The following is a 19724-nucleotide window of genomic DNA, read 5'->3' as shown; positions in this document are numbered from 1 at the left end:
AGCCACCCACTGTGAGACTTGTACCCTGATTTACTCTGCAGATTAGACACGACAGAGGGAACCGCTGCTGTGCAGCTGCACCAGCTGATTGTCGCACTCTGACAGATTGTTCACCTCTGGAAACGTCTCTGTGGCTCAAATTAGGAGATTTGTGTGCAGGGTGCTAATCCGCCCTCACTGTCTGCTTATGCAGTCGATGGAGAGCAGTGCATTTTTTTTTTTCCTGTCTGGTGTCTGTGCACTGTCTGGCTCCGAGCCCCGTCGTCCTCAGGCGGCCCGGCTGAAACGAGCCAGCGGTGCAGAAAGTGCAGCCTGTGGACACGGTGGTCTGCTCCGACCACCTCACACGGAGACAACAACAAACGTGTGGGGCCACAGAGAGCATTTTTAAAATGCACATATGTATATAATGAGACAGCTGCTGTGCATCTTTCACGGTAGTCAGCACCTCAGTGAATATATATATATATATATATATATATATATATATATAGTGAATATATATGCATGCATATATATATAATCATGCAGTAAAATTATCTCATAGAAACTGACACAAAGAATAAAAAATAAATATAAAAAATGGTTTAACCCCCGTTTATACTCTCCCTATTTGTTTCTTGTGTCTGATTTTGATGAATGTGACACTTGACTTGCAGTATTTGCTTTCTGAGATAAATCAAAGCAGGACAAATGTAAATACAGAAACAGATTGGCTGATTTACACAACCTGACAGCTGCTTTTCAGCATCTGCAGAATAAGGTAGACCATAGTCCAGACAACTACAGAAATACCTAATCTGGGGCTGCATTAGTTAGCAACAAACCCAGTTTCACAAAATCAAAGAAAGCAGGATGCTATTGACCCATAGCTTGTTGTGTCCCAAAAAGCCCCCTTATTGGTTGTTCTCTGTTGCTATGGCACCAGACATCAGATGCTGAAGTTTCATGAGCGACTTCTGTGTTGGTGCTGCAGGAAGTACAGTACAGTATATGCTAGTTGCAGTGGTGGAGAATCAGAGAGAGTGATTATGTGTGTGTGTGTGTGTGTGTGAGAGAGAGAGAGAGAGAGAGAGAGAGATCTGCACAACTGGACTGGACTAATGAGTCTGACTCACAACTTACACCTCATGTGTATGTGTACGTCAGTGATAACAAGAGCACTGCAGGAGGGAAACAACCAACACAATCCTTCTGCTTTTCTGGACAAACCCCTCACTACATGAACACACGACAGATTGATTAAAAAGCATCCTGTTGTTAAAGTTACAATCACTATATTGAAATAAAAAGGAAGCGCAACATATTCAGTGAGATGCACAGAAGGCTTCTAGTAAAAGTACCAGTATTAAAGAGAAGCTTATTGTACTGTGTATTACATACAGTACATCTAACAAATACTGATTTTAAAAGCTGAGGGGGAAATTTTCTGTTACTGAGTCATAAACAGCTGCCCTTCTGAGACTCTGCGACTGTAAGGCTGGTATTAATCTTTCTCCTTTGTTTCTCCACTGAGTGCACAAATATATGGTAGCACTTTGCAAATTGTCAGTTTTATCTGTTAAGAGACTCACAATAAAACATCTGAGTTGCTTGGACTGAAATGCACTCACAGAAAGAGGAAATGTAAAAATCTGTACTCCTGAACTAGACCCAAGAAAGTAAACATCCCATGGTGGAGTCTAGATGAATTCCATTTCTCACTTTACATGATCCCACACTGAAAATAATGAGATACAAAAATACATTCTGCAATGTTGACAACTAGACTCAACAATATTTTATTTTGTTTTTGTTTTTCTAAAAACAGATAACCCAGCAAATATTGCACAGTAAAAAACATAAAATTGAAAATATTATATATTTTAAGATGCATTTGCTTCATTAGCAAAAGATGAAGACATTTTTCTACGTTGGAGAAAGGGGTTCATGAATGATTGGTCTTTTTTTAGCATTTTCTCCTGTTATGGCTCCAAAGACACAGGTCACTCAATAATGATTAACTCCAAAGTATGAAGAAGGACTGTCTATGAGTTATTTGAGGTCCAAAGGACATTTTGGCAAATTCTTAGACTGCAATCATCCACTGTGCAACAACTCTTCAAATTAATCCGATGATGAGAAAGGTGCACGGAAATTAATCAGTGAGAAGATTAGAGTTTGCTTATTCAGAAGGCTTTGCGCACAGTAAGGCCCAGATTGTGAGCACCCCAACATCCTATGAGGATGACAACAAACGTCAGGCTCCATGGGATTTCTCCATTTCACGCAGGACAGTAGGCGTCAGTGCTGTCCTGTTCGCTGAATAGAGATCCAGAGTTTAATGTAGTCTGGAGATCCAGTGTGCAGGGTGACATAAATCCATCCCTTCTTAGTTGAGTTTGGCACTAATGCGTATCCACTGAAGAGCTTGTCTGGTGTATTGTACTGTGTGAGCAACGCTACTGTGAAGAGTCAACGGCCCAGATAGAGTATTCAAATAGTTGAAGAACTCTGTAAAGACAAAGAAAAACAACAACACTGCTCTTAAAATGTGTAAACACAGATTTATATTTTACATCATGTTTTGGTTGCATATAGATATGTTGCTAAAGATTTCTTCCACAAGTACCTTTGTTCTCCTTAGCAAGGTTGTCTGCCACCTCCCAGTATTCATAGCTGTACAGGACACTGTTGGTGATGTTCAGGTGATTTGCTGCCATCTGGTGGATACGTTGTGGAATGCTTATGAGAGAGGGGGGGGTGCTGCCACCCTGTGAAGCCCGTCCAAGATATTTGGCATTGGGTGAGAGAGAAGATGGGGGTCCTCCAGTACCCCTGGGAGTGAAAACATATGTGCAACACACAGATAGTGTTTAAGTAGCTGCAATGTAAGCAAATGAATAAATGTAGAGCCTATAATGCAAAGGTAAGATCAACCTACTTCCCAGAGTCATTCCAACATTGTGGTGCAGTAGGCACTTTGGGAGAACTCTGTAATGACACCACCAAATAAGGCTAACTAGTTATCCAAAGTCAGACGTTTATATTGTACCAAAGACAGACCAGAAATGTATGTAAATGTTTCTGTATAGACTAGCTACCTTAAAATAATCCAGCAGCACTTTGGAGTATTTCAGTGCATGGTCCTTCTTTAGACGAAACATCTGCCAGTAAAGTAGGGCAAGGCATCGGAAACTGTGGACACACAAGTGCAAGTCATAGAGACTCGGGCGGACTACAAATCATGCTCAAAATGCAGGTCCTTCTGTGTGATGATAGATGTGGCATAAACAGAGTACATGGGATACGCACCACAGCACCGCCAACTGTTTGTCTTCCTGTCTCGCCCCAGGGCCAGAGTGGTTTTTCAGCCTCATTGCGTACCTTGGGACACAGAACTGTTAGCTATGGAGCTGCAGTTTATGTATATGTATGTGTCTGTATATGTTTATTTCTCTCTGTGTTCAAATCCACTTTACTGGTATTTGTTTTTGCATGAATGTGGTATTCACCTAATAAGCTCCACTGTCTCTGAGTACATGGTGTAAGGAGATTTAGACTCAAGTGGCCCCTCTTCCATTGCTTTCCCACACTCCATGAAGGAGAGAGCAGCATCAACATAATTCACAGCCTTCCCCAGCTTGTCCACCTGGAAAAACAAATACCAACATTGGTGAAGATGGCAGTGAATATCAAATACATGCTTCAATATTTTTAGATTTAAGTGCACAAATTAGCTGATTTATCCAGGTTAATTGTGGCTTAGCACAAAAACTGTGAAAATGACACACTGGTTATGTTGTTTCATCAAAAGTGCTTTCTAGCAACTTAGTGACTCTTCTTCATTTCTTGAGAATTCTTCAGAATCTTGAGAGGTTGTCTCAAGTGCAAGCTGACCGGTTAATTCACCACAACAAGGCTCTGGTACACTGAGGAATTAAGACCATCCTCATCATTGGTGCTTTTTGGGATTGACTTTTTGACCTTTTGGACACCCCACCCTACCCACCTGACCTGTCCCCTTGTGATTTCTGGCAGCAATGGTTGGAAAATACTAGAAAAGTGAATGTAGAGCTTGTATGGTGTTGAACAAAGAAGAACTGTCTGGAGGGTTTTGAAAAGATTAATTGAGGTCATTGGCAATTTTGTGAACAAGTGGAGAATAAATACGATTTCTGAGAAAAGAAATCTGGGTTATATCTTTTTTTTACAATAAAGCGAAATGACTTTTGGACCCCATCTTGAATATACAATCAAAGATCAAGGTCTCACCATTGCATCAGCACGGTGCTTCATCCTTTTGGCTTCATGTAAGTAGTATTCAGCATGATGTGGACTACGAAGATGAATAAAAGACACAAAAATGAAGAAAGTGCAATACAGTCAGATTGTTTTAAGTCATCAGGATGTCCAATGTAGATACATGGCCAATGTGTCCATGTATCTGCTGAGTCTGAGTCTTTATGTGACAAAAAAATAAACTGTGTGGGCTGTATTGTGATGCATTCAGGAGATGACCACTGTCTACAGTGATGACTACTGTATGGATGCTCACGTTTCGTGGTTAGGAATGGTCCCTCTGTGTCCTGCAGGTCCCCAGGACTCGGACAGGACTTGAGGCTGTCTTGACACTTTTACACATTCAACCTCCAACTTGGGCTGAAGGTACAGTTAAAAAGAAGTGCTTTAGACCAAAATGTTGCACCAAAGCAAACAATGGAGTTGAGATAAACTAAAGAAGGACTTAGTCTTACTTTTACAGCTGGATCTCTGCTCTTGTCTCTGTTCTTGTGGGTGTGGATGTGATGCTGCTCTGCAGGTTTTGGTTTGGAGGGAGGCTGGGTGGATTCCTGGTTGTCAGACAGGGGAGACAGAGGTGACAATGGCCTCTTGCTGCCTAAGAACTCCTCCAAATACCTGAAAGTACACACAACCACACATGCGTTGAAACAAACCAATATGTTTGCACATATTGTATATTTATGGTAGATGAAACAAAACGGTGTGGGGTGCTTTTGTACCCATTGTGTGTGGTTTCAGTCACAAAGTTGCGCTCAGCTGTGTGAGATGAAGACTCTGTTTGGGCTGAGGGGTCACTTGTATTAGGAAGAGTCCTTTTACTTTCTCTGTGTGACACACCATTCTCCAACTGGTAACACACAAACACACATATGTATGGTTTGATGAAACTGATTACATTGATGCTTTCTCCCTCATTTTCATGCATAAAAAGTGTACAGTTACAGTGCACATGACATTTAGGTAAATAAACAGTACATGCCGTCTACCTTGCGTTTCCTTTTGCCGTCTTTTGTCACCATCTCAGGTGCATAAAGGTGTTTCATAGCCTCTCTTTGCTTGTCCTTGGTCGAGGACGAGCAGGAGGAAGAAGCAGGCTTTTTGACAGTGGAACTAGTAGTGCTGTCTGGGACTCTTTTGAGAAGACACAGGTCTATCTGCACCACCAGATTTCTAAGCCCTCGCTGGGAAGGCACTGAAGTCTTTTCCCCTCGCCCAAATGGGACTAGGGTGTAGAGTTTTTGCTTCCCTTCACTCTGCTGCCCTTCACTTGGATTACCTGAGGTGGGTACTCTGGAGTGCACCACCTTTGGTTTGTTGGCATCAGGTCTGCCTGGGCCTGGCAGCCCTCTCTTAGTGGGTAGCTTGTGGGAGGTAGAGTCTGCTGGAACTTTGGTGATCAGAGTCTGATATTCAGAATCTGAATCAGAGTTTGAAGAGGAAGAGGCAGAGGATGAGGAGGATGACCGACGAGGAGTTGGGGACCGTGACGGAGGAGTTGAAGAGTCTTGCTGTAACTCTCTCTCCTCCTCAACCCTCCCTCCTTTCTTAGTCCTCCCCTGGTGGTGTGACTCTTCTTGAATGCGATGCCGCTCTGTGTTGGTGGGCAGCCTCTGCTTGGCCTGGGCTGCGTGCCATTCGTGTCTATGTTGCTGCTCCCTGCTTATCCTGTTTTCCGCCCTTGCTGTCTCCTCTCTCCTCCTCTGCCTCTCTATCAGTCCCTCCTCCTCTTCTACCTCCTCCTCTTCTTCTGCTGAACTCTGGATCGATGGACGTCTATGTAGCTGCTCCTCCGCCAGCCTCCTGTCTTCCTTTCTCTCTAGTTTCCCTTGTGGCTTTTCCCTGTGTCTCTCCTCTTTTTTCTCGTGTTTTCTCCCTTCTGCGTGGGCTAGATGATCACTTCTGTGGTCCACCTTCTGTTCCTTTGTTTGGGGTTTTTTCTGCAATGTTTTTGTCTGATTAACATCCACAATAGTCGGCGCAATAGCCTCCCACGTCTTGGTCCTAGGTTTTAAACTAGGACTGGACCTAGAGTTCAACCCAGCACTAGAATTACTTGAAGCTTTAGAGGTAGATTGAGAATCAGAACCGTGACCAGTTTTAGTTTCACGACTAGTAGGAACTAATTTCTTTATCCTTGTGGGGCTGTGTTGTGAGCTAGGTTGAAATAAAGACCTTGGCTTGTAGTTGGAGCTGTGGTTAGATCTACTTTCCTGGGGTTGCTCAAAGTGTGATGTGTGTTTAACTTTGGGAGCCTCAGAGGGCTGTTTAGATTTTGTAGGAAAGTTAGTCTTAGGTCTACATTTGTGGCTGTGACTTTGGGTAGGGTTTAAAACTGTAGAAGCTTTGGATTTTCTTTGGTCTTGTTCCTGTGCGGGCTGAGTCTTGGGCCTATGCTGATGAGCTTGCACAGAATAAGTACTATTTATGTGCTTGTTCTTGGAGTCAGTGTTAGGCAGTGGCGTAATCCATGGCCTGACTTTTGTCCTGTGGGGATTGGTTGCCTGACTGGATTGTGTTTGGTTCTGTCTCTGAACCTCGGGGTAGTGAAGCACCCTGGAAGGAGGGGGTAGGCTGGGACTTGGGCTTCTTGGAGGGTTTCTGGAAATAGGGCTAGGGCTACGACTGGCTCTTGGGCTCCCACACGGACTGATGTAAACACTTAAAACTGGACTGGGGCTATGCCTCGGGCTTGGGGTGGGACTTGGACATGTGCTTGTGAATGGGCTGGGGCTAGGGCAGTAGCTGTAGCCAGGGCTAGGTAAGGGGCTGCTGCTGTGGCTGTAATTGAACTGTGGACTGGGAATCGGGCTTTGGCTAGGGCTGTATTCTTGACTGCTGTCCCATGCCCTGGCTGGAGATGGGGCTCGCTGGGTGTGAGGAGAGGCCAGGCGTCCTGGAATGCTCTGGGAAGGATCCTGTTCAGTGCTGGCAGATTTTTTCCGAGACTTCTTCAACCATTTATCCAACTGCCACTGGGCAGCAGAAGGGTGATCAGGCTTGAGAAAGCATAGAAAGAGAGAGACACGGAAATTAAAATCCGAATCCTTTAAAAAGTACAGAACAATGTTCCATTTCATACAGTAGTATGAATAGGCTATATTAATGTAGTATTAATATGCATGTATAGTTTAAGTAGCATTTTATTGTTGCAACTGATTGAAAAGCAGCAGCTTTTCATATATTCATCACTTTAGCTCCTTAACAATTCAAAAACCTGTCAGATAATTCCAGCTATAGTGACCTCCTAACATAGCTTGGTGTGTATGATATAAAGTCTATGAAGACTTGTTTTTGTCAACTGAGTAACTAATAACTTATTCATTTTTGTGAAGTGTTAAAGTAGTGTGAAGTAGTAGAGTAAGTATCAAAATAGTCATGTGAACAACTCACTCAAAAACATAAATAAGTGTATACATGTACATCGTTACATCCCACTGTACTTTCCTTTAATGTTGTAAAAATGCCTAAATGTGAACAGAGAATGTAAGCTCATTTAAACACATGCGAAGTGTGCACATACACATCTGTACATAGTCTGCACATTCCAATAGAAACATACCAACAATTGAGCCACATAATGATACCTCACTGACTCAGCTGCTATTAAAACTACTGAAACTCCAAATGACAAGTCTGGATTATGACTTAGGTCTAAGAAAACGATCAATCAAATAAGGCAACAGACATTACAGTTTTCTTTTAGTATCCTACATACTACATGGCCTCACATTCCACATCTGTGCTTACAGTAGCTTCAAGCCCATTCAATTATGTCAAATGACTCACTTAATGTTTACTTAACAACTGGCTCGGTAACTGTGAGAAAGAGAAGAACACTGGAGAAAGTCTTTCTTCAAATAAAGAAACTCAGAGGGTACTCACAGATGAAGCTCAAACTTCTGTCTCTTTCGTGCGTTCTCTCTTTTTCTCCCCAGCTGATCTAGAGCTAAATTAAACCCCTACTCCTCAAGTCAAACAGTGACACCCCAGCCCCCCCTCCAACATCCCTCGCCCTCTTTACAGAGAAGACACTGCATCTCTTGTACCGTCTCGACTGCCCTCCCTACTTCTTCTCTGTCCCTCCCTTTTTCTCTCACTACCTGGAACTCTTGATTTGCTGCCTCCACAGCTCCAACCCCCATCTCTTCCTTGGGAGACAGTCAAACACTCCACGTAAATGAAAAACACATGGTGTACACCCCCCCCCCCCCCCCCCCCTCCCCAAACACACACTCCTCTCCCTCCTTCTCTATAGGGGCCCAATATAATGCATAGCTAGTAATACAGTCCGTTATGTCGTACAGGGGCTTCCATTCATAAATGAGTAGTAGGTTTCCCTTCATTCCTCACATAGCACACATCTCAAACCAACCCCCACGATGTCCGTCGCCTCCAAAATCCCATCATACCTAACATGCTGTACACATCAGCACTTAGTCATCCATTCAACATTTCTATGAAATAAATACCTGGAAGTCATCAACAATCTGTTGTACACTGTTGTGTTGAAAAACAGGGTAACTCCAGTTCAATTTGTCAACATGAACTCTAGTCTTGATTACTTCCACCTCCAGAGGGCTTTCCTCTTTGAGACTCAGCTTGTTGACATGACACCCAGGCACAAATTCCCAAGGCTTCCTCTGCCTCTTACTCCCCCATCTTTTCCCTCCTCCTCCACTCTAACTCACAGGCATTTCTCATTCCCGTGTCCCTGCCCACACCTGCTAGCAACTGCCTTAAGGCCACCACTCCCTGTAGAGAATTCAGCCAAAGTCAGTCAGCGGAAAAGACAGACAAGCGAGACACTATCAGAGAAGATAGAGAGCAGAAGAGTGTGCAGATCAGCACTCAGTACCTCCTTGCTGTTGCAGTGTGGCTGTGTGTTGGCAGGCGATGGAGGATCTAGGTGAACTTCTGGGCTCTGGCTCGGGCTCCGGGAACGAGGGCTACTGCTTCCAGACTCGGCTGTGGAGTCAGAGCCTGAAGAGTCCGAGCTGGAATGTCTCACCCGCCTGCCATGGGTGTGCGCTCGCTGTGCTGACAGGCTGTCAGTCAACACACACACAAACATCGGTTAGGGGTCACTGTGGGTACATCGCCCAGTGTTGCACATATACACAGACAGACGGACACTTTTTGTTATTCGTTTACACATGGCTGAAATTGTGTTTACAGACAAACACTCATGCAAACACAAATATACAGACACACACTATTTGTAATCAAGTACCTCTGTCTATCCCAGGAAGCTGATTCATGCGAGGCCTTCAGGGACACAAAACAAGAAACAGAAGCTTATCATCCACAGCAGCAGTGTGAGGCATATACTTAAATGACATGAAGATCAGTTAAGGTAAAAATGACTAAATCAATTTTCATTTAAAGCACGTGGGCGTGTTACCCGTTGAGTGTCATCATCATCACTGCTCAGTTTCAGGTCATCAGCAAGCATTCTGTAAACAAGCAAACACACAGTCAAAAAGATAACACACTGATACGACGCCTGGTAGGACATCTGTACCTGATGTTTACCTTTCAAACCAGTTATACGACTAAAACCGCATCATTTCCAAAACAATAACGGGTTTTGCATGTAAAATGTTATGATGATCAATAATTTTAAAAGGTGCCACAGAGTTCATGCTGCTGTCACTGTTGAATAAATAGGAATGATTACTCATATCTTGTATGGAAAGAAGACTGGTAGTGTACTGTACTGCTTTACTGTTTTTTGTCTTGCTGATCTATGTAGCTACTTTACTTTTGTTTTACTTCATTAAATTTGAATTATATTTACATTACTGACAAAACAAGACATAAAGCAGTGCTTTGCAGTGCAAGTGTTAAGTGCTAAGACAAACATTGTAAAAACTGGAAACATATACACAGCAGACAGCTCACCCTCAACAATGTATAGTAGACAGTCAGCTTAGCTTGTGTGTAAATGCATTTCAAATGCAAAAAGGGTTTTAAATTTTTAAATATTTGTTTACGTTATGATGAGCTCCTGTGTTACATGACACAGACTGTGATAATGTGAGAAACACAGTTTTCCTACAAACACGTGTTTGACATTAAAAACAGGATGTAGAGTTAGCAAACAGCAGCACATCAGTCTCCACTGACAGCTTTCAAGACTGTTAACTGAACTTTGACCTGACCTTTGCTGTGCAGCCTGTTGGTACTGTTGTAATATTAACACAGTTCATATGTGATGACTGACCCTAATCTGTATATCTACTTCCCTTCTCTCTTGTTCTCTAGTATTGATGCTTTTCCGTCTTGTTGTACAAATGAGGATGTTCATAATATGCAACAAGAGATTTGGAAATTTACGTAGAAGAACATGTGCGTTGTTTGTTTGACGTATTTTATCGTCTGTGTGTTTCACTGTTGCAGTTCAGGTTTGATGACCCTTGCTGGATCGTGTTTCCTCGTGCACCACTTACGATTTGTGAGGTGCCACATGAGGATGACGGGTCATTCGCAGCTGAACATCCCCTCGACCTGACGGACAGAAAACATACATAAAGTCAACAAGACAACAGTTTGTAAATTAAACATTTAACAGAGAATCAGCTGTGAATTACTGCATGTGTCAGGTGTGGAAACTTCTAAATCAGTGAACACTTACTTTGTCTTTGTTGTGTTGTCAGTTGTTTTGTATCCTTAGGACCAAAGGGAAGCAAAAATAGTGTGTTTAAATCTTTACTTTCACCATTAAAAGCATTGCCCTAGCACAGTATAATACTGCAAGGTGATGGACTGATGCAACCACAATTAAAGCATTCATGGTCTCACTGGAGATTCGGTTGCATTACTTTTGTAGCAGCTAATATAGCCTCAAGCAGAAGTGATGAGTGGTCTACACACTCCAATATGTTCCTAGAAAATCTGTAACCCAACTGCCAACTGTGACTGAAATGCCAATTTATCAATTTACTTTGAAATATGCAGTGGAACAAGCTGATTTTAATGTGTAAAATCTGTGGCATCCTCATTTACTTATTAAATAAAAACAAACAAGCACACATACCTTGGGGTTGTAGAGGATTCGCTGGGCCTGGTCACCCTCTAAGGCTTGCTGGGACGGCCAGGACTGAGTCATGTCCTGTGTAACAGAAGTGAAAGGTCAAAGGTGAATTGTGAGATGCCACTGTGAGTGATGATCTTCATATAGCGAACCCCAAGGCATCCTAAATCTGTCATCAGAGCCTTTTAATTCTCTTTCATTTAGAAGTAACTTATTACTCCCATTTACACACATACAGTCCACCGCAGGGAGCCTCATTTGACAGCTGACGTTTGGTATGGGCACAGATTCTCCCCACCAGAGGGAGTGTGACTGGATGCAAATATAAGTTGTGGATTGCAGTAAGTGCATGTAGTGAGAAGATCGGAGGTTATTTTTTATGTTTCACAGCTTTTTTGAAAGTGATAATGTTCATGGTTGGGATGTGCATGATTTTTGATTTTAGGAAAATTTGTAAAGCTGAAATTTTCAAAGGCGGCAATCTCAAAGGCATCCCATCACTGAACAAGAACATAAGGCACCTCATCAAAACATTTGTTGCATGTACGGCAGCCCTGGGGAGACGAATATGAAATGCGTCAGGTGGCTCAGGCTCAGAGCCACCTGACAATTGATGATCAGTCCCAAGTACAACATTTAAAATAATAATAAGGTTGTTTGGTTGAGGTGAAAATTGAATCGTGTAAACATTTCTAGGAATAATTCGAACATGTCAGTGCTGTGACATGTTGCTGTAGTTGTATAGATTTGATGCATCATTCCCGATGCAGATATACATTTTTTTAAAATTAGATAATATAGGCAGAGGAGGGTCCTCTATTTCAATTTTATGTATTCAGTTCAGAATTTATTAAAGCATAATGAATGAAAAATTGCAAATTATCCAGAGATATTTCAGTTCGATGTGGTGGATCCTAACAGATGAGTGACAGTGTCTGCGTTTGAGATTGTGCATCTGTGTGCATGTGCATGCATTACTGCACACCCTGAGGGAAGATGGAAGAGTGCGATGATTATGCATGATTACACACCTGGACTGTTGTTGGACAGAAAATTTACCCCATTTCTTTTTTTGTTCTTCCAGGAAAGCAGTCACATGGAGAGAGCTCTCCATCCAGAGCACACTGTCTTTGCTCCTGCTCTGATTATCATCTCTGCTGATTAGATCGCCTGCAGTCACACTCACACAAAGCAGGGCTCAAAGATGCTGACAAAATGTTCTGATTTTATTACATTTATGTAGCACTCTTCGCATGATCTGGTTCCTCAGATGTGTCATAATGCTGAAGCATGGGAGCTCTGTTTGTCATGTATATATGCGTATATGTGTATGTATCGTTTGATGAGCGAGGGGATGGGGCTGCTAAAAAAGTGAGCGAGCTCTGGAAAAGATCATGTTTTATATGTTTAACTCTGATGTCTGAGGCGTTGTGTGTGTGTGTGTGTGTGTGTGTGTGTTTTAATGGGCATTGGGCTGATTGCAGATCAGTGTGATATAAGAGGAGCTGTTTGGGAAATACTCATTTTTGCTTTCCTGCAGAGAGTTAGATGAGAAGATAAATGCCACTCTCATTACAAGGCTGGTGGCCTGTGGACTGTTAGTTTAGCTTAGCTCACAATTCAATAGTGAAAAGTGACTTAATGAACCCTGCAAACCTTTATAACACAGTAACGAGTGATTGTTAGATGTATTGGTCCACATACTGTTACCTTTGGACAGAGACAGATTAGATGTGTTCAGTCTTTAACCAGCTAAGTGATTGTACCTTCATATTTAGTCATAACAGTACTATTATTCTTCTAATCGAAGTCAAAGTAAAGTAAAGTACCCATTTTTATCAATGTGACTCTAAATCCTCCTTCCCTCTTCTCCCCCTGTATTGCCACTCTCTACATTAAGTCCCAGAGGACAAGTGTTTCCTCTCTCTGCTTATCCCTTCACTTCATTATCTCCCCTCCCTCAGTCACCAAGGACACAGCACCAGTCTTCAGCCCTTTCCTCCTCCAACAACAACAAGGCTCCCAGTTGGTGCATTATGTGTTGCTACCTTCCTCCCACCGTAGCCCACCCTTTAGTCTGTATCTCTATATATTTCTGTCTTCTGCTCCTCCTCTCTGCCCCACACTAGTGAAAGGACATCCTCTGCACTATACCACAAAAACATACAGTAGAAAACCACTGGGCCACTGAACTATAGAGCGGAAATTATTAGTCTAGTTGGTCTGTCTAGACTAATCTGCAACTGTTTTGATAATAATTTTAATGTTTTGTATTTTTTTTATGAAAAACTACTACACAATTTGCCAGTGTTGCAATTATGGTAATGTTCCTGATTCTAGTATCTCACATTTGATTTTATCCTTTGCTAACTTTTTGTTATTTTCTGACATTTCATAGATTAATATGATCGATTTGTCACCTTTTAGTCATAAAAAACAATAACCTCAATAATAAAAATAATCATTAGCTGCAAACCTATGTAAGATGCAGATACTGCACATCCTATTCAATATAAAAAAACATTTAAATTAAGTAATATACATGTAGTTTCTTACCTCCAGAATATCTTTGGCACTGCTGTTGTGTTGGTTTCTTGTTACCTATGCAAACAAGAGCACAGAGTTGATGGCATATGAGGTGAAAGTAACAGGAAGTTAAGCCTGGCAGCTATTCTGAGAGTTTTGTAACACTTAAGAGCAACAAATGTAAAGTTTAGATATCAAATGAATATATACGGCATATAGAGAAAGACTGTGCATACAAATCATATCTGAGGATATAAATAGCACTAATGTAGGTACAGTGAGTTATCTAATTTAAAATTCATATTTTGAAACCACTTCCTTGCATTTATCTGCAAATGTAACGTACCTGTGCACCATCACAAATACAAACTAATTTATTTCTTCTACCAGTCTTTGATTAGGATCTGCACTCTCATGTTTCAGTCTCCATCGCATACAGTCAGACGCACTCATATATACTGTACACACATAAAGAAAAAGACCAATCACCTTCTTCACACTTCTTCCCGCCTTTTTGCTGCAACATTCAAAACTCAGTGTAGCACAGTAAACCTCACAGTCACGCACAAGCAGTAATTGTGAGAGTTGAGAGAACGTTGATGAGTCATATCTTTGAAATCACAGCTGCAGATGATCAGACGGATGCTGAAACTGTTGCAAGCAACTTTCTGTTTCCATCCATGTTAGGTAACCCCTGTTCTCTCTCCTTCGCTCCCTCCCCCACGTTTGGCTTTTTACAATTAGAATTCACTTTAATGCCATGAAACCTAAGAGCCATGTTGCTCAAGCATTAAAACTAGAGCACAGATATCTTACGTTATTCGCACTTCCTCATCTGAATCACTTTGCACAATTCAATTGTTTGAACATCTGTGTAACTGTGTGTGGGAGTGTCACAGTATGTAGGAGTTTCATTCTCACTGCAAATTCTGTCTGAAAACACATGAACTTGCCACACAAATTACTAGCAAAGAAAAGAGTTTGCTTCAGTCGTACATTTTTAACGGTAATAACATTTTCTGTATTTGTAGAGTTTGTTTTTATTTCACCGTTCCATCATTACACATTTCAGAATTTCTATATGGACTTCATCTGCTGGACACCGACCACTTATAATGTTTTTCAACCTGGTGACATATCACTGTTTTTAACATTTCATTTACACAATAAAGCCAATTTTCATTTAGGTATATTTGTTCTTACTTCTATGCCCTGATCTTGTCTTCAATGCCATCTGTGCAGCATAATCATGCACAGTAGAAAGTGTGTGTGTGTGTGTGTGTGTGTGTGTGTGTGTGTGTGTGTGTGTGTGAAACTGTATCTTCTTGCATGCATGACTCACTAAGGTCAGTGTCTGACTGCTGGACTTAAGCCTGCGGATGGAAAACATTGTGAAAACTGTCTGATTCAGCCACAAGCCAGTAAATGAGAAACATAAACACAGACAGACAGTATTTTAGCTCCCATCGGCGGTGTGCTTGCAAAAGTCAGGTCTGTTTCCTCAGTTCACACTTTCAGGCCCATTAGTATGGATATTATCGTGTGCAATGTGTTTTACGCATCCACTAGCATCACAGGCTACAGCTTTAGTGCAATACCCATATGAATGAAATCCCCCAGGGCCAAACAAACCACAACCCATCATAACACCTGCAACAAGCAGCATGCAAGCCAACTACTAACCACCTGTTACATTCTTAAAGTATCTCCAATTACTGAAGTTATGTTCATTTTCAGGTTATACTAGCACTTCTATCTGCACCGAGTGCATGTGAAAAATTCTACTCTGCAAAACTGTGAATCCTTATGAAGACATGGGATCACAAACTGCAAGGCTGTGCAGAAATCATCACCTTATTTTATTCAGCATTCAACTGAAATGAGGGAAATGATTCACAAACAGACTGAAAGTACTTTATATACAAATTGGTTATAGGTTCTATGGTGCAAGAATAACACTGAGAGGCTCACTAACAAGCCAAACTGCTTTAGTGTACATTAAATAATCTTTACTAATAATAATAATCTCAACTTTTTATTCTTGTTCCACGTAAACTACCCCTCACTCCATTCATCATCTCACCTGAGAATAAGCGCATCGGAGCAGAAAACAGACAATGGAAAGTTTCCCTTTGCCACCGAGGACAGTAGGCATGGTTTCTGGATGGTCAGTGCTCTCCTCCGGTGTCCATGCCAGTGAGGACTGCTACGAGCAGCAGATGCTGTGCCCCCTTCGCGGTGCTGACAGCCCGGCTCTCCGCCCGTGGATTCGCCGTGCGGCTTCTGGAGAGTCTGTGTGTCAGTGTGGGAGACAGAGGACGATGTAGGCGGGACGGCAACGTCAGAGATGACACACATCTCACGCAGGGAGATCACGACTCACGGTGGCCATGTGGATCTTCAACAGCGGTCCTGTCCTGTGCGCAGTTTGGACATCATGGTGCGTTAGAGCTGTTAGGTACAACAGCGACGTGTCTCTCGGTGATATATTAAGATTTGTCATCCAGACAGCACAAAACAGGGGCGTAGCTGTGAATAATGTGGCCCTCAAGCTGCAGTGAGTTGTTGGCCACCTGGGGCCAGCGCCACAACAATATTTGACATATGTAACATTACTACAGCCTATAGCAAAATAGGCTGTAATAATAACAAAAAGCTGCATATTTAACCCTCAAGGAGACAGTGAGCAACACCAGCATTCATTAAGAGTAATTGTTTTGGTCAATGCAAAATGTAAATGAACTATTTTCTTTACATTTTGTCTCTTCAGCTTAACTAATTGAAATATTTGGCTCATCAGCTGCTAAACCATCTGGGAGCTGGTGTTCAGTACTGACTGGGTATTTTTAGACATTTACTGAAAAACTTTTTTATCTGCGGCAACGAGGTTGATGAAAATAATAACTGACCAAAAAATAAGTAAAACCAAAGCACCAAGTGGCAGTCCAGTGAACCACGCACTCCTTCCAGTGTAAGTTGCTTTGGATAATAAAATAGAAAGATTAAAATGTGCATGGGAATCAATAGTTGTTTTAGTCACGCTGAATGTTTCATGTCTCCTTCTTCATTTTGATCCAGTGCAAGTGAGTGAGTGGACCTTGGGCAGATTTTGTTGTGTCATATGCTCTTTGCAAGGTCAAGCATGAATTTTTAAACCAACATGGGTATGAGATCCTAAAACTACCCCAAATCATGCAAATGTTGGACATCTGCATACAAGTTTCGAGACAACTGAGCAAACTAAGTTTCCGCATGAGGACACAATGTGATAATAGGGTCAAAAGAGCCAGAAGAAGTGGGTAAGTGGGTCCTGCTGTAGGCTACATCCGTCTTTAGTAACAGAAACTATATGCCTGATCAGCTCTCCTTCCTCCACCTTAGCATTGTGTGCTTGTCTAGTCCATCCATTATTCTGTTTAATCCATTTGGCCTGTGCGGTGGTTCTGGGTTGCATGGCTTTAGCCTTGTCATAATAAAATATGAGGTTTCTCTCTGGCCTAGATGGGTCTTGGCAGCAAGAGAACAGGGAGAGATGGACACAAAAAGCTTGAAATATCACAGCAATGACTGCATTGAATTAGGTGACATATAACGACCTAGTATCTTTTAAAGCTCTGGCACATTTTTTTAGAAAGACGAGAAGAATTTAAAATGGTCTGAATATGAAATGGAGTTTGGGTGACACACCCCTGATACTATAGCAATGCTAAAGTTGCTATTTGCTTTTGGCACCTGTCAAAGAGTGAACATGGGGGCAGCCCCTAATAACTGTGAAAGAAAAAAAACAGTGGGGTTTACCTGTAGCTGCTATATCAGATCAAATCTGCAGTGTAGAAAATATTAAAAGTTACAGTTAATTCAGCTGCTTCAGTCTGTTTAATGTGTGTTTTGTTGCTGCACACTTCATTTACTCTTGCTGTATATTTATGCTGTTTCTTATGTGACTGGAATGATGAAAACTATACTTGTAGCTTCTTTAGCTTTGTTAAGAAATTACCCCGGAAGAAAGAAATTGTTTTTAAAATTTTTTTAATGAGTAAGTTTAGGTTTTTTTAGTGTTTTTTAGGTAACGTTCCCTAACTTTAGCGCGACATTGACAGACATAAAAGTTATTTTAATTATATGAGTCAGAGTAATTTTAATATTTTGGTTTTCATGCGTCAGTGACAATGTGAGTTGGGACACGTCTTTACTTTTTTATTATTACATTAGACAATGTGATTACATTAGACATGCCTGTACAATAAGATGTCTAACTTTTCTCTGAGGTCATAGGTAAAGGTGGTGTTGAAATGGACCACACAGGCTTTCTTATATAATATCTATTCTAAATGGAATTTGGTCCACAACACCAGCACTAAATACTGAATAACCTCACTGGTAAAACATATTTAATTTACACCTCTGTGACAGTGTCAAAAACACTGGACATTATAAGTATAAGTAGACTAGCAATAGTGAATATGAATAACAATACAGATTCTACAGATGTGAATCTGCTTTCTTATGCACTCTCACACATCTAAGGTGCAAACACAACAGAGACACAGCAGCATTTTCCTGTGGAAACAGAGTGGAAACATAGGGATGAACTGGGAATGAAGGGACATGAAATGCCTGGAGCCAGTCTCCAAGCCCTGCTACACAGTAGCACCCTTGGTTACAGACCCATGGTGACAGGACCTCGAAGGCACAACGGCATCCCTCGACACTGCCTGTTGAGAACACCGCTGGCCTCAGGAGTCGGTCTTCCTGACAACACACTCTCTCTTTCTCCTCTCTTTCTCTCTTACCCACACAGGTAAAATAAGTGAGACGGAAATGGGAGGGTGCTAATAGAGAACAACGGAGTCTGATCTCTGTTGTCTGTCCCTGCAGCTCGCTTTGGTGACCATGGGTATCCTGTGGGTTCTTCAGATTCCTGCAGGAAGAGGAGGAGAGAAGGAAGGGTGGGAACTTTGGTAACACATTTGTTAAGACGTCCTTTACAAGCTTCAATAATAGTTATTAATTTTTAATAAATCATTTACAGGTCAGTTATAAGCCACAGTACAGTAGGTTCACTGCTCTTTTCTTTCCAAGCTTTGTTTTTGTTCATCTGTGCACATAGAGCTGATGTGACTGGCCAGAAAGCGCTAGTTGTGTCTCATCTGTTTAAAGGGCATTTCCCAAGAAGCTATGTGTCCCGTAAATCTCCACTTTAGCAGATTTCAGTCATGTTTATGTTTTTCTTTCTACAGCCAGTAGAAGCCCACTGCTGCTCAAAAAGTGACCAATGGTGTGATCAGGCACTGGTTTACCTCGACCTTGGATTCCAGCTTATATCGCTTTCAAAGTTGTCCTTGACTCTTTCTCTACCATCAACACTATCAGTCTGCTCATGCTGGGTCTGGATTTTCCTGTTGAAGAAACAAGGTGGTTGACTAAAGTTCCATGACCCTTAAAGTTCTTAATAATATTTGCAGCTGTGGTCACAGAGACATTAACCTGCTTGGAGATGTCATAAAGTCTGCAGCCTTTTTCATGCAACGTTTGGTGCTAATTACAGGAAATATAGTTTGAATTATTACTGTAATCCAATGATTTATAAATGTATCTAGGTGTCTGGCCATTTTCTGTCCAGGCTAATACCTTCCATGTAATATATAAATATTCTGTTGAATGACAAATTAATTAAAAAAAATAATTAATTAATTTATATTTAAAATGGGCTTATTTGGTAGATTGCTCATTTTTGTAGCTGAAGGCTACATATAGGCTCCTACACTGGCTGTTTAGATGATCCCCTCTGTGGATCCAGTGTGCAGAAAGCCCCACCCTGTGGTCAGAAATGGAAGTGAAGTTGTATGTTAGTACACTGTAAATTCTCCAATTACTGCAC

At 41.6% G+C, this 19724-nt stretch overlaps 1 protein-coding gene across 2 annotated transcripts; it reads right to left on the bottom strand.

Annotated features, from left to right (window-relative positions):
• Positions 1 to 1770: 1770 nt before the first annotated feature.
• aff3 (AF4/FMR2 family, member 3) lies at positions 1771 to 16131 on the bottom strand. 2 transcript variants are annotated; one of them, XM_026377235.1, is made up of 19 exons: positions 15927 to 16131; positions 13874 to 13918; positions 11321 to 11395; positions 10919 to 10952; positions 10734 to 10791; positions 9686 to 9737; positions 9515 to 9549; positions 9140 to 9329; positions 5271 to 7280; positions 5004 to 5131; positions 4737 to 4899; positions 4538 to 4641; positions 4255 to 4318; positions 3495 to 3631; positions 3295 to 3366; positions 3084 to 3177; positions 2924 to 2973; positions 2612 to 2817; positions 1771 to 2493 (listed from the first exon to the last, which is right to left on the bottom strand). In XM_026377235.1, exons 1-19 carry the CDS (start codon positions 15996 to 15998, stop codon positions 2372 to 2374), a joined length of 3711 nt encoding a protein of 1236 aa, XP_026233020.1. In that variant the 5' UTR covers positions 15999 to 16131; the 3' UTR covers positions 1771 to 2371. The 2 variants fall into 2 exon arrangements, with proteins under 2 accessions (XP_026233020.1, XP_026233022.1); XM_026377237.1 differs by lacking the exon at positions 15927 to 16131 and adding an exon at positions 14190 to 14304.
• Between the last annotated feature and the right edge of the window lie 3593 nt (positions 16132 to 19724).

This window comes from Anabas testudineus, chromosome 21 (assembly GCF_900324465.2).
Source record: "Anabas testudineus chromosome 21, fAnaTes1.2, whole genome shotgun sequence".
Lineage (NCBI taxonomy): Eukaryota > Metazoa > Chordata > Actinopteri > Anabantiformes > Anabantidae > Anabas > Anabas testudineus.
Note: the sequence above shows the minus strand (reverse complement) of the source record. Positions and strands in the feature narration are given on the sequence as shown.